This window comes from Xyrauchen texanus, chromosome 19 (genome assembly GCF_025860055.1).
Source record: "Xyrauchen texanus isolate HMW12.3.18 chromosome 19, RBS_HiC_50CHRs, whole genome shotgun sequence".
Lineage (NCBI taxonomy): Eukaryota > Metazoa > Chordata > Actinopteri > Cypriniformes > Catostomidae > Xyrauchen > Xyrauchen texanus.
The window spans coordinates 7,236,700-7,252,276 of NC_068294.1; the positions used below are offsets into that span (position 1 = coordinate 7,236,700).

At 38.5% G+C, this 15,577-nt stretch overlaps 1 protein-coding gene across 1 annotated transcript; it reads right to left on the reverse strand.

Moving 5' to 3' along the window:
* Positions 1–3,118: 3,118 nt before the first annotated feature.
* On the reverse strand, positions 3,119–15,447 carry dnajc4 (DnaJ (Hsp40) homolog, subfamily C, member 4). The gene is made up of 8 exons (XM_052150362.1): positions 15,262–15,447; positions 13,425–13,477; positions 12,851–12,980; positions 10,782–10,872; positions 8,800–8,978; positions 6,035–6,202; positions 5,354–5,440; positions 3,119–4,219 (listed from the first exon to the last, which is right to left on the reverse strand). Exons 3-8 carry the CDS (start codon positions 12,940–12,942, stop codon positions 4,123–4,125), a joined length of 714 nt encoding a protein of 237 aa, XP_052006322.1. The 5' UTR covers positions 12,943–12,980; positions 13,425–13,477; positions 15,262–15,447; the 3' UTR covers positions 3,119–4,122.
* Positions 15,448–15,577: the final 130 nt, after the last annotated feature.

The window sequence follows — 15,577 nt, forward strand, 5'->3', positions numbered from 1 at the left end:
TATTCTTGAGTTCAGCAATTTAACAAGCTGGTGAACCTGTAACAGCTCATATGAACCCTCCCCATTTTGCTTTCATGTGAAGACCCTGAACATCACCCACAGCTATGTTTGGGTTTTCCTCAGCAAAAAAAAAAAAAAAAAAAACATATGTGGGCTGCAGGAATGCGGGCTGTTGTATCTCTCCAGGGTTGCTTACAGCATTAGACCTGACAACAGCAAAGAGCCCTTTCAGAGTACAACTATCAAAAGGCCTTCGGGAAAACCCAGAGTGGTCAGAAGAGAAGGTCCAGCCATTGCATGTCCAAATAAACAACCCGTTCCAAGATCACAACATTTCATTTTTGATACTGCTAACGATGGGTAATGTTTTAAGCATTTCTGTCAAGGTTCCCAATAGCATAAGACTGAAACATCCACACTTGAATAAGTCAAAATGTTGGATGTAACCCGTTGCGCTCATGTATAAACAGACAAAAACATCGAAACTGTCCCTGACTCATTCCTGAGAGCTGGTATCTCCAAGATCAGACCTGAGCAGAGAGGAGCACCTGCATATGGGCCCATACGCTATCAGAAAACCACATCTGACTGAGTCCCGGTGTGTGGAGTCATAGAAGACCAGATTGTAAACATGTGAACAGGGTTTGGGAATGTGATGTTTCCATGACATGCGTCCACTGCAGTGGATTCTAGAATGTTGAAGAACATCAAAGTCGGGATGAGTTAAGATTAGTTAAAATGTGGCCTTTTTAGTCACACATATACAGTGAAATATTTTTTTTACATATCCCAGCTAAGCTGGGGTCAGCCATGATATGGCATCCCTGGAGCAGATAGGGTCAAGGGCCTTGCTCAGGGGCCCAAAAGTGGCATTATGGCAGTGCTGGGGCTTGAACCCCAGACCTTATGTTTAGTAACCCAGAGACTTAATCACTTACCCAGGTTTTCAAGCAGTAGGCAGTGTTCATAGAAACTAAAACTATGGTAATGAAAATCATAATCATTCAGCAATAAAAACAGTTAGTTACTTCAGTTGTACAATAGTAGCATCATGATTTTTTTTAAACTAGTTTCCACCAAAAAAACATGCCCTTATGAAAATGACCCATGGGTTGACTATAGTAAAACTACTTTAAGCATAACTGTAACAAACATTTATGTGGTAAGACTCAGAGTGGTAAGAATGCAGTACATGTACCAAATATTTGACTATAGTAAAACTAACCATGGCTGCATTTCCCAAAAGCATCACAAGCTTAAGTTGATCGTAGAGACCATTGGCGCCAATGGTTTCTACGATCTACATAGACTAAAAATGCTTGTGGGAAACACAGCCCATATTTGTTGGCAAAAAGATTGATTATGCTTTATATTACCATAGTTCTGTTTTTCCTGTATTATCAGTATGGTTTTATGAATGAAAGAATGAATTAATGAATGTTACAAGCTCTTTACATTGTGAAGAGGGGACTCTCCTCCAACACCACCAGTGTGCAGCATCCACCTGGATTATGCAACGGCAGCCATAGTGCGCCAGTACGCTCACCACACATCAGCCCTTGGTGGAGAGGAGAGAGTAGAGCGATATAGCCAATTTATGGATTATAAGGAGGCCATGATTCATAAGGGCATGTGGGGGAATTTGGTCAGGACTCCAGTGTTACACCCCTACTCTTTAAGAGAAATGTCCTGAGATTTTTGACCACAGAGACAGGACTTCGCTTAACTTGTCATCCAAAGGACGGTGCCTTTTTACAGTATAGTGTCTCCATCACTATACTGGGGCATTAGGACCCATACAGACCGCAGTGTGAGCATATCCCTAATACCTCTTTGGCTTTATCACATATATCAAGGTTAAAATATAGTTACTGTAGTAGAAACATGCTAAAATTTGTGGTTACTATGGTTTTCCTGATAATACCATAGTTCAACCATGGCTACTGTAGTAAAACCATTGTACATTTTCAGAAGGATAAAAGTATTGCAGGGGAACACAAAACTTATTGTGAGGTAATGCAAAACATATCACGGTGAAACAACTTTTGTGAGAGAACGGTAAAGTTATTGCGACGGAAGGCAAAACATATTGTGAGGGAATGCAAAAGTTGTTACAGAGTAACGCAAAACTTATTGTGAAGGAATGCAAACTATTATGAGGGAACGCATTTTCTATTGTGAGAAAACTGTAAACTTGCGATGAAACAAAAAAAGTTTGTGAGGGAACACAAAAATTATTGAGAGGGAATGCCAAACGTACTGTGGGGAAATGAAAAATGTATTGCGAGGGAACACAAAACATATCGTGAAGGAACACAAAACTATTGTACGAGAACACAAAACTTGTTACAGTGTAACGCAAAACTTATTGTGAGGGAACTCAAACTATTACGAGGGAATGCAAAACTTATTGCAAGGGAATGTTAAACTTCTAGTGGGGGACCGCAAAATGTATTGTCAGGGAACACAAAACTTATTGCAGAGAAACGCAAAATGTATTGCAAAGGAATGTAAAACTTATTGCGAGCATACTCAAAACGTATTGCGAGCGAACTCAAAACTTATTGCGAGGGAATGTAGAACGTGTTGCAAGGGAACGCAAAACATATTTAGAGGGAACACAAAACATATTGCAAGGGAACGGAAAAAATCTAGTGAGGGAACACAAAACTTTTTGCGAAAAATGCAAAATTTAATATGAGGGAACACAAAACATATCATGGGGAAATGTAAAACGTATGGTGAGGGAACGAAAAACGTATTGCTGGGGACTGCAAAACTTCTCGCGGGAAAACGCAAAACATCTAGCAAGGGAATGCAAAATTTATTGCAAAGGAACGCAAAACTTGTTGTGGGGAAATGCACAACATATTGCAATGAAAATAATGCCTTCCTATGAAACTCGCTGCCATGATGCTAAGGTGTTATATATGGTTGCCAAGGTGTTGCTAAAGTGTTTAAATTGATGTTCAAATTTCTTATTTTGTTTAGTCCAAATTCCTAAACCCCAAGTAAGAGCAATAATAATAGTGATGTTTGCCCAAAATCTACAACAGGCAGAAACAAACACACACACACACACGCATACAAATTAAAAAGTATTAAAAAAACACAGGAAATAATTTATTGGAGTCCTATTGGAGTTTCATATCATTTTAATTACTCATCCCTGCAAGAAACAATGACAAACAGAAACATTAAGGCTCTCATTAAAACTATCTAACACACAATCCCTAATAATTGGGTGAGGATAAAGGCGCTCTGATCGTTTTGACTGGTTGTCTATTGCAGTATAACCATTTTATGTAAAAACCTAAAATACTTCAAGTAAGGCAACTCAAACAGCTTAAAACACTTTCTTGTGATTGGAGGTGTCTGTGTAATGGATCTAAAAAACAACAACAAAAAAAGGATTCAGGATGATCTTGTCTATAAAAATCCTGCTGTATAGTTCACTACTTCGAGATGTACATGATATATGGCATGGGTGAAAAACATTACAACATCAGATTCATTCCCAAAGCACCATTCACTCCCTGTTTGAGATAAGATTATTAATGGTTGTGGCATCCAACAGAGTTGGAAAATAAGTATTTATGCTACAACACTGAACAGCAGTGTTTTGTCCATATGTAGAACATTCTTCCATGAAAAGCTCTCTCTCCCAGTCCCACACATACACATTGAACTTAACAAAGTGCACGATGTACAGTGTTTTCATGAACTACTTAATCAGGGATGCAATGTTTCCATAACACCCTTTCTAGGTGCAGTTGCGATGTCGCCTGTAAATGCAGGCAATACAGTAGATGTACAGGTGTTTTAGACACCTAATGAGAAACTATAATCAGCCTGATTTTATTTGCCGTCACTGTGATCTTAATCTAAATGCATGAACTGTTCAAAAAACAGACTGCAACATTGCCGTATGAGGGAAGTCGTAACATTTTGAAACATTCTGTAAGCATTCGATGTCTAAACTGATACAGCTTCATCTGATGGATCTAATTTGAGTATCTGACACAACGTGACCAAAACTTTTAATAGACAATCCTTTTAAATCTTCAACATTCACGCATCTGATGAGTTCCCTTTGGATCAGGCTGCCTTATCTTCCACGCTTTACTTCTCTTCTCCGTTGTTGCGGATCTTGTATCTCTCCAGGAAATCTGCATGTTTTTGTCTCAAGATCTCCTGTTGTTTCTTAAAACCGTTCACTCTGAGGAAGAACATAATACAAATAATAAAATGTAATCTGTTTGCCAATCAGCTCGCATAATCTATGGACCAATCCGATTGGTCCTTTGACATGTAATCTGTAAACTAATCCACTTGTGAACTCTTCTGTTGCCTAACATTTAAATTGTCAAAGATGTTTAAATGTAAGCCATTTCATTGAAGCGTGCTACAAGAGTTTTCTCTCTGAAACCCTCCTCCTCCCCAGCATCACATGTCTAGATCTGATTCAGGGAGATTGTATGTCTATACAGATAGCAGTATCATGTCTTACATGCTCACCATAGCATATCTGTGTATGTTCTAGCTGTAGCAAGTCTTCATAATTGCTCGGCAGCGGCAGCAGCGTAAGCAGACCTAGTCCACAGAGACCAAACCTACTAACTTGTCATATCCACTATAACAGTGTTTTCCAACCTTTTTTGCCTTAAGTTTCCCCACAGCACCATCAGTAAGGATCAAGTAACCCTTCATCAACACAAAAGCAAAGATTTGTTCCAAAGACTATATATAATTTAATATTATCATTAATACGCAAAAGCAAAGATTTGTTCCAAAGACTATATATAATTTAATATTATCATTAATACTGATTATTATTGATCAATCATAATTGGTTTGATCTATTGACATCCCTATGGATGGGTATTGATAAAGATTTCCGGATTTACTTTTCAGTGAATAACAACTTAAACTGCTTTCTGTACCTCACTTAAAGCGATCGTATGGCTTCAGAAGACTAGTAATACAGTGCATGAGTAAAAAAACAAATATTCAATTTATGATGCTTTTGTTTTTCATTTTTGGAGCTCCACAGCATCTGTCCCCATTCACTATCAATATGGATTAAAGCATTGCAAACATTGTGAGAAAGATAGTAACACGGGTAAATGATGAAAGGATTTTCATTTTGGGCAAAATGTTCCAAAAAAATCTGCCAAAAAGGCTGTCAAATAACATCTCAAAATCTGGCTGAGCTGCAACAACTTAAAAACAACTTTTTATTTAAACGTCCCCCTCATGGTTTCAAACGCAACAGCTTTTGTTTTTAAAGCCTCTGATCCACTTCCTGAGGCTACACACTTCCTGAGGCAACACGCTTCAAAGCACTCCCCACCTGGCTCTTTCTTTAGATTCATTGTAGATCTCATTGATGATCCTGTCCTTCTCATCCATGAAGTTATTATGGACCTCTTCCAGCTTCCTACATGATAGACAAACCCAGAAGTCAAAGGTGAAAAGATTGACTGCCAACGTATATATTTGGAGGGGGCAACAGATATCCATGAGGTGTCCACATAAATTCTGGGGTCACATTAAAACCGGTTCATGGGCACTGACAAGGTAGTTAAACATTTTATCATTTTTCAAAACATTTCAAGTGCGCTTCTGCTATGCGTCAACCGAGCAGTGTCTGTTTATAGGAGATACTTCATCTCAGTCGCCTGAATTCAAGGTGTAAAAACATTTAGCTGATACTGAAAAGCGTAACTAAACATCAGGGATTATGGGAACCAGTGAACACACTCTACTGGGGTTTGTCTGGCTCTGACAGAGACGAAATGCGTTTCAGAGACAAAACACCATTATTATCATGTTCTCATCAGAAACATGAACAGAAGAAAAACAAAGAACTTTTGCACTGTGATTCAAACAAACAGTTGCAAAACACTTCAGTTATCATTTCGAATGATGTTTTCTTTCATATGAATATGCTGACCAGACAGAATTTTTCAAAAATGGACAGTATGGTGCCTTTGATAGTTTTGTGTGATGATGCGTTTGTTCTAGGTCTCACCTGAACCCAAAGTAATGGGCAGAGAGGCTGATTAGCATGGTGAGCACGCAATAGCCCACCAAACGCATGTTCCGCTTCTTTCTCTTCTCCCACTCCTCAGCTGTGTTGTCCTGAGGCTGTGCCTGTCTGAACTGCTCCCAGTAACGCATCCTCTCTGCAGTCTCCGCACTGAAAAAGAGAGAAAGAAAAAATTGGTATTTTAGCCATTGAACATAGTAACAGCATAACGAGGTTAATCCAATCAAATCCCAATGGATAAAATCAAGGCCCATCATACAATATTTCAATCTGAATATTATCTTTCCCTCAGAAGTATGTCATATTATGAAGGTTAAATTCAACATGAAATAAATATTGACCTTTTTGCACATTCCTGGTCTTATTGTGCATGCTATTCCAAAGAAAACCACTTATAGCACTGAGGATTTCTAGATAGTCTCATTAAAACATTTTTCAAACTCTGACTCTTTAGTGTCTTGTCTAGTCTGTGTCTTTTGTGAGAATGAATGGCTCGCCTTATTGGCATTGTCATGCGTTCTCTTGTCTGTCTCTCACGACCTCAGGCAAGCTTCACGTTGAGCTCGCTTTGCGCTTTGCATCTGGGTCGTGATCCGCCTACATGTTGTGCTGGGGTGCGGCCGCTTCTTTCTCAGGTGCCCGTTTATTTGTGACTGAACTCTTGCACAGATGTCCCATCTTGTTTTGTCGCCTGTTGCGAGCATCATGTGGTATTTGCTTTGTGGTGTACGCTCAGGCCTTGTCTAGTGTGAGAGTGCATGGCATAGCTTTGTTGGCATTGCAATGCATTCTTGTTTTGTCTGTCATTTGGCATGAGCGCATATTACCTTGTAGTTTATGGTGATATGGGCTCGTGTCACAGATTGTGTCTGTGAGAGCGTGTGGCTTTGTTTCCGTATTACCACGTGTTTCTCGGCCTTACGTCAAATTCTGCCTCCTTGTCTGCTAGTTCATCAGTTGCACCTACCCTCTTTGTTAACCAGTTTGATTTCTCTCCCTATTTAGTCTCCTCATGCGCTCTGTCCTGTGTGAGTTCATCTTGTTACCTCACCAGTCTGTTCCTGTCAGTTGTGTTGCTTCTGTCTGGATTCTGTCTGTCTGTCTGACCCAGTCCAACCTGTCTAGAAGACTACTGACCTTGACTGTGTTTCACCCTTATGGGGTAGTTTCAGTTTGTTTTTGTAAATTTTCTTTTTCTAATTTTATCCCCTTTTCTCCCCAATTTGGAATGCCCAATTCCCACTACTTACTAGGTCCTTGTGGTGGCACGGTTACTCCCCTCAATCCGGGTGGTGGAGGACAAGTCTCACATGCCTCTGCTTCTTAGAGTCAATCCGTGCATCTTATCAGGTGGCTCACTGTGCATGACACCGAGGAGACTCACGGCATGTGGAGGCTTCAAGCTATTCTCCGTGATCCACGAACAATTTACACGCGCCCCACTTTTTGTTTCATCAGACCAAAGGACATTTCTCCAAAAAAATATTTTTCCCCACTTGCAAACTGTAGTCTGGCTTTGTTTATGCCGGTTTTGAAGCAGTGGCTTCTTCATTACTGAGCAGCTTTTCAGGTTATGTTGATATAGGACTCGTTTTACTGTGGATATAGATACCTGTCTACCTGTTTCCTCCAGCATCTTCACAAGGTCCTTTGCTGTTGTTCTGGGATTGATTTGCACTTTTCGCACAAACTACATTCATCTCTAGGAGACAGAATGCGTCTCCTTCCTGAGCGGTATGATGGCTATGTGGTCCCATGGTGTTTATACTTGCGTACTGTTGTTTGTACAGATGAACGTGGTACCTTCAGGCATTAGGAAATTGACCCAAGGATGAACCAGACTTGTGAGGTCCACAATTTCTTGTCTGATTTCTTTTGATTTCCCCATGATGTCAAGCAAAGAGGCACTGAGTTTGAAGGTAGGCCTTAAAATACATCCACAGGTACACCTCCAATTCAGTACACTTTTGACATATTGACATAATATTCTGGAATTTTCCAAGCTGCTTTAAGGCACAGTTAACTTTGTGTATGTAAGCTTCTGACCCACTGGAATTGTGATAGTCAATTAAAAGTGAAACAATCTGTCTGTAAATAATTGTTGGAAAAATTACTTGTGTCAAGCACAAAGTAGATGTGCTAAACTAATTGCCAAAACTATAGTTTGCTCAAATGAAATCTGTGGAGAGGTTAAAAGATGAGTTTTAATGACTTCAACCTAAGTGAATGTAAACTTCTGACTTCAACTAATGTAAATTGAAAAATCTCTAAAGAAGTGCATCATTATATTGTTTTTACTTCAGATAATACGAATTGTTATAATTTCTTAAATAAAATAAAAAAATGACCATGAACAGCAAAGTAAGCAGTCCTACTTGATCACAATAGGAGGGTTAAAAATCAGGCTCAGTGTATAACCAATAGCCAGATAGCTATACAGGATTTCTTTAGCAAACATGCATTCACATTTAGTTCTATTCTGGTATGGGACAGCCACTTTTCACAATCCATCCATTCAAAATTCCTTTTGTTTATTTGGAAATATGTCACATTATGATAAAAATGGGTTGTGATTTCTGTTTCACATTGAATTTAAATGTGCAGCGTATCCAGTTTCATGTTGTTTTCAGCATGAATTATTTTTAACCAGAACTGCTTGATGTCCTTGATCTGGTTTATTATGGATCTAATGGTCAATTTCCCTGCTGCAACATTCATGTAACGTACTCTTCCCCAGTCAAGCTCACCTGGTGCTGTATGTGGAGTTGGAGGATGTTCTGAAGGCCTGATCTCCAGTGAACTGGTACCTCAGCTTGAGGTCATAATCCCGTCTAGAACCTTCTCTGCTCAGCACCCTGTACGCCTCGCTCAGCTGCACAAACTGACCGTGCAGACCAGGATTGGATGGGTCGCTGTCTGGATGCAGCTGTAGGGGAACATCTTGAGAGTGAGTAAATGATGAGAGTTTTCATGTTTGGGTGAACTATTCCTATAAAAATGAGACTCAGTGTGTCATTTCTGCGCCTCTAGTGGCACCAAACTGAATTGCAAATGTAACAAATACAAATGTTTGATTAGTAAAGTTGCAATAGAGTGGCCTGACATTGAAACTTCTAGTGCAAACAATGGAGTTTGGGGTGGTACAATATGTCTGTCTGAACAAAGAATTTGGGGGGAGTGTCTGGGAAAACTTTTTGAAAATAATAATTATTTTTGCAATTCCATTTGATGCCACTCGTGCTGCAGAAATTACAAAGCAACTTAAAAGAATTGAGTTGATAAAAACATTTTTTAAAGAGGATCAGATAATACATATCTCATGTTTGCATGGCTCATCTTTATGACCTTTTCGCCTCTCTGCTCTCACTTCTTCTGTATGTCACATCAATCATAAAGCTTTTATCTGCTTCTGTCTCGTAAACAGAGATTGTACAAAGAGCTGCTCATACCCTCATCTCATGTCCTATCACACACACACACACACACACACTAAACTAGTGGTTCTATCAAGTTGCTGTACCTCCTCCTCTCACAAACATTGTTTATTTCATCCAGCCACTTATACAAACACACTTTCTCTCTTTCACACATACACACTTGTCCCTTTCCCACTTTTGATCTATGGAGACATCTAACAGATATGCATTCATTTAATTCCAAATATTTAATTTTATTCCTTTGATGTCACATCCCTTTTGATGTCTAGCTAGCAAGATATCACATTTGAAAAGAAGTACATAAAAGAAAGCTGTTTTTTTTTATGTTTAGGGTTAGGGATAGGCCTATTAGGGGTTGCATAGACTAGTTGACTATAATGTAGTTGACACTGTCAGTCTGAAGTCGACAAGTCGCATTTCCACGTGATTTACAAAAAGCTTCTGATGGAAATGCAGTGGGTGGTGGATTTCCAAAACATAGGATAGCAAGGGGAGACTCGTTCACATTAATGAGGAAAGCTCTACCTGATTTGTTAGGGTTAGGTTTAGGGGTTGGGTTATAGTTTCTCTTACCAATCAGGTAGTGCTGAATATTGCTGAATCTTCTAATCAGTTATTGCTTTAGTCATGAATAAAATTACTCTTCCCCTGCCATCCTATGTTTCAGAAACGTAACAACTGGTGTGGAGGCCAATGGATCTGCACTGAAAGATTGAAGTGGCTTAAATATTTGCAAAGTGGCCTTCAAATATAGCAGAAATACTAGTGCTATGCATAGACACTTAAAAAAGCACCCGCTAGAACTAGTTTTTTAACTTGATCAGCACAACTTTGTATGTTAGGATATTTGATACTTTCAAGAACGGCATTTGGCGACAATTAGAAAAGAAGTATGATGACATGATGGAATGGATGACATCAAGACTGGTTGAATTCGACTTGACTAATGGGCTTGACTAGTCGAATATTAAAAATCAGTAGTCGTGCAGCCACTTAGGAATATATTAATATAAATGCTACTCAAATATTTCTGACAATCAGAAGTGCCTTGCCTTTCTGACACATCCATTCATAGAAGTTAATGCAGTTTAGCTCTCAGTACTGTTGCGCATGTGCACGATAGCAGTTCCAGCTTTGTCCACTGGGGGCAGTTCAGACAATCCAAAACCACAGACTGATTTAAGCTGACAAGGGTCCAGAATCAATAAACAATTAGACAAAAGTGTCACAATTCTCTAAAATGACAGCAGTCCTGCATTCCAGGAAGGTTTTTATGACAGAGAGAAATGAACCTTTTTGGACTTGTCGAAAAAAGCATTCTTTATTTGATCCAGCGTAGCATCTGGTTTAACCCCAAGAAGGTCATAATAATTTGCTGATGACCTACAAACAAAGCAAAAGACAATTAAAATAAATAATTTCCTAACACTGTCTTCAAGATGAAAAGAGACAAAATAGAGGTCTGACAAAGTTGCTTATGCCCTAAAAGGGTTAGTTCACCCAAAAATGAAAATTATCTCATGATTTACTCACTTTAAGCTATCCCAGATGTGTGTGACTTTCCTTCATCAGCAGAACCCAAGTAAAGATTTTTTAAAAGCACATTTTAGCTCTTTTTATCCATACAATAGAAGTAAACAGATGTCATTAGACTGCTGGCTGTTTGATGGTGCAAAATAATTTTTAGTCAGCATAAAAGTAATCCACATGACTCCAGTCGATCATTTAATTTCTTCAGATGCAAATCGATAGGATGGTGTAAGAAACAAACGATAATAAGTATTTATTATTTTTTTAATTGTTGCTTCCGGCCAGCGCTGTATTTCTGTTTGAAATGACGAACTCTCGCGTGACATTCGTTCCTCTGTTGTATACAAAGCGCTTGTTTCCGACTTCTCGCGTGAACGCGCCATTACGCTTACATCACTGATGCATCGATTGCTGGCAGGAAGCCATTTTTAAAGTTAATAAAGGTATAATTATCGATACATTTTTAAAGCAAACCTATCGATTTGCTTCAGAAGACATGAATTGATCAACTGGAGTCATGTGGATTACTTTTATGCTGGCTAAATCTGACTTTTGTACCGTCAAACAGCCAGCAGCCTGATGGCACCCATTATCTTGCAATGATGGATAAAAAGAGCTGAAATGTGCTTATAAATATCTTCACTTCGGTTCTGCTGAAGATGGAAAGTCATTCACATCTGGGATGGCTTAAAGGGAAGACATTCATGAGAGGATTTTCACTTTTGGGTGAACTAACCCTATAATGTTTCTTAATTATGGAAATTAACTGTGGCCAAAGTAAGACTCTATCAGGTCTCACTATATCACAAGTGTGCCTAGTTGTTAGTTAGTTGTAGCTACCTAGTATTTCAACTAGTATAATAATATTACTATAATATCATTATTGTATACTGATCGTATATATACTGGATCAGGGCCAATAATCAACCCTTTATCCACTAACATTGGTTCATATATCTCATACATATGCATAAACATTTGCAGTGCCAGTAGCACATCACATTATGAAGTAATGAAATCAAAAGCAAGTTTTGCAGGGTTCCCACATCATTTCACCATGAATTTCCATGACTTTTCCAGAAATTTCCAGAAATTCATGATTACTAGATACTAGATTAGATGCACTCACAAAAAGCGATGTCTAGCCAATAATTTTTTTTTAAACTGAGCATAATAAGACAATTGAAATTGACTTCGGGCCTTCACAATTTCTAAATTCCCAAAATTTCCATCTGCTTGTTTCTGAGTGCAAAAAGGTTGCTCTGTGTAACAGTGAAAAAAGAAAAATAGGGAAGGAACCCCAAAAAACAAGTATTTGAGTCTGTTTAGCAAAGAGATGACTAAAGGTATCTGACTCCAGTCATTGGTCATATCTGAGATATTTTGTGTACAGCACTGTGCAAAATTTTTAGGCACTCACCGAATATTCGGTACACCAGGACACAGTTTTTCTTGGTTGTTGGCAGATAGGATGTTCCAAGCTTCTTGGAGTATTCTCCACAGATCTTCTATCTATTTCGGTGGTCTCAATTACTTCTGTCTCTTCATGTAATCTCAGACTGACTCAATGTTCAGAGGGGGGCTCTGTCGGGGCCATGACATTTGTTGCAGGGCTCCCTGTTCTTCTATTCTAATCTTTTCTATTTGCAAAAGTAATATTTGGGAGTCTAACATTTATATTTCATATTGACACACTAAAGCTGAAGATATAAATAACCATCTTAAGACAAATGCTTTTGTGAAACATCTTATGTGCCTTAGACTTTTACACAGTACTGTCCATAATGTAACACTTTCATCCGATAGATGAATGACATTTGGTTGTGCATACCTGTGCGCAGTAGACAGTGAGATCAGCCGCCGAAAACTCTTACAGCACCACAAACAACTCTGACAAAGACGCAGCTGAGCTTCAAACGGCATGACGTTTCCGCACAAATAAACTTCATATAGATGAGAATCTATAGAGCAGGGGGAGATATATGTTTGATATGTATGAGACATAGCCTATGAAATATACTGATTACAAATATACATTCATATATGTGTTCATGTTATGGGGATATGTTTTTGAACACCATAATGCTGTTGATGTTTGAATGCTTTGTTATATCCAGCATGCTGAATGTGTGTTTTGTTTGAGTGAAGCTTAATCATGTTGAATGCATGTTGTGTTTAAGTTTCAGCATGTTGAATGCATGTTGTCTTTGGATGAAACTTTATCACACTAGATGCATGCTGTGTTTGGGTAAAGCTTGATCTTGTTCAATGCATGTTGTGTTTGCTTAAAGCCTTAACATGCTGAATGCACATTTTAAGCAAGGTTTTATCATCTTGAATGAATGTTGTGTTTGAGTGAAGGTTTACATGTTGAATGCATGTTTAGTTTTGGTGAGAATGCATACCGCTTAGCAGGGTCCCATTGAAACACGGCCAGTCAGCAGCTCTGCAGGAGACCCTGAATAGACATACACACACGCACGCATGCACGCACACACACAAAATTACAACTTACCCCAGACTTCTATTGTTTTCAAATAAAGCTGATTATAATTGCTATAGACTAACGCTACCCCTAAAAAAAACAAAAACAAAAATCTTTATTTATGAATGGATTTTCCAATAAAGCGCAACAGTGCCGCCCACTTTTTCAGTCTTGGTTCCGGAAGTATTTTTCCCATACATTTTTTTGCATATGTTTTTCATAAAATCCTCCATAAAATAGTTGTAAGCCATGAAACAAAATAACCAGCTCCAAGATTAATCACAACATCACAAACTTTATTTGAACAATGCAGAATTGAAAATTAGACAGAAAGACAAAGGTACAAGACTGTGAACTTACTGTCTTTCATAGGAGCACAAACAATAATCTTATAAAACATTGTGAATGATGTAAATAAATAAAAAAACAATGGAATATAAATAACTATTGATTTTAAGTTGCTGATCATAAGTATTGAAACAGCATATTTTACATTTATTGGAAAATATTCCGGTATGTGCAAATATATAAGTAGTTTAAGAGTGAAGGGAGATCTTCTCAGTTGCGTCATTGGAGTGGGCGGTCGCTACTGGGCTTGTTTCGTGGGCTTTGTTGGCTGCTGTTCTCTGATTGGTGGATCATTCTCTGCTATACCATGGTTAATGTATTTGTTTACCAGGAATTCCTTTATCAAAACTGATTTTTAAATAATGAAATTAAAAGAATGCATATTGATGGCTTCTATAGAAGCATATACAACCGATGAACAACCTTGGAGCTCCAGGTAGGTCTGTCTTTAAAAGTTCACGTTAGCGTTGAAAACCAATTTGTCAATGGACAAAATGTATGGGATTTTTACTTATGGAACAGACTGTTGAGCTCTATTGAGAAATATTTTCCAATGTCCTCTAAGGGATACTTTCATCACAATTTTGTCCCAAAACTATGGCCAAGTACATTCGCAAATTTTCTTTTTCATGGTGAGGTCTTTCCTTTGACTTTGTATTTGTTTTTTTTACTGAGCTCAGCTGATGACATTTTCTACCCTCTACACATAATCCTCTCACAAACATTTTAACATTTCCAGGAAGACTTTTTATTACGTAAATAAAGACGTTTTTCAAGTGTAGACCGTTGGCAGCTCCCACAAAAATGTCAGATTTGGGGTTTTACAAGGTTTCTAGAATGTAGGCAAAATACACACTAAAAAATGAGTGTAATAATGTGTCCTAGCCAACTACTCAACTAAACTAAACCTGGGAAACTCATCCTATGTGAATCTATGGCCAATAAAAAAAAAAAACTCAAACAATGTCATTGATGTCAGTGTCTCAAAACCTATGGGCTCATTTTTAGGGTCACACGATGCGCCTACAAAGCCAAAAAATGCTGTCTAGATTGGCTTACTAGGTTTCGAGACACAAACACTGAACACAACAACTCATAGATTAGCCAGCAGCTAATGAAGTCATTCCTCATAGATCGAAAATCTGTCTTTCAGCAATTCAAAATAAGACAGGAACTTGCAACGTTTAATAAATTGTTTATAAAACCCGTCAGACAGGTGTTTTGTAGCACTTGGTCAGTTTATGCGACCAAAATACACTTTCAATCTTTGCTAATAGCTTAGCTGCAGTGCTAAAAACAACATCAACAACTTCATGAGAAACATGTAGCTTAGCACAGAAATATTCATCAAACGCGTTGTAACTCTCATGTGTCATAATTGAGTGGATTAAACACAAATACTCGTTCACCTTCACTCATGGACACGCGCCGGTCTGCTGTAACGTTCTCCTGGTGCTTTCATAACATTGGGAAAATTCCAAACGAAAGTGATCATCCCTATGCCCTACTCACTACGAAAGACCGAGCTCTTGATGTGGGCACTGTGAAGGGAACATGGCATTACAGTTTAAATGTAGCCTTCACTAAAAGTCTTCTGAAAGGGCCCTTTATGAAAAATGGACTTTCTTACTTTTATATGAAGGGGGCGCAACTGTCAGTCAGACAGTTGCGCCCCCTTCGCAAAGTGCCCTTCAAGGGTGCAAAAATGCCGTTTGGAAAACGCCC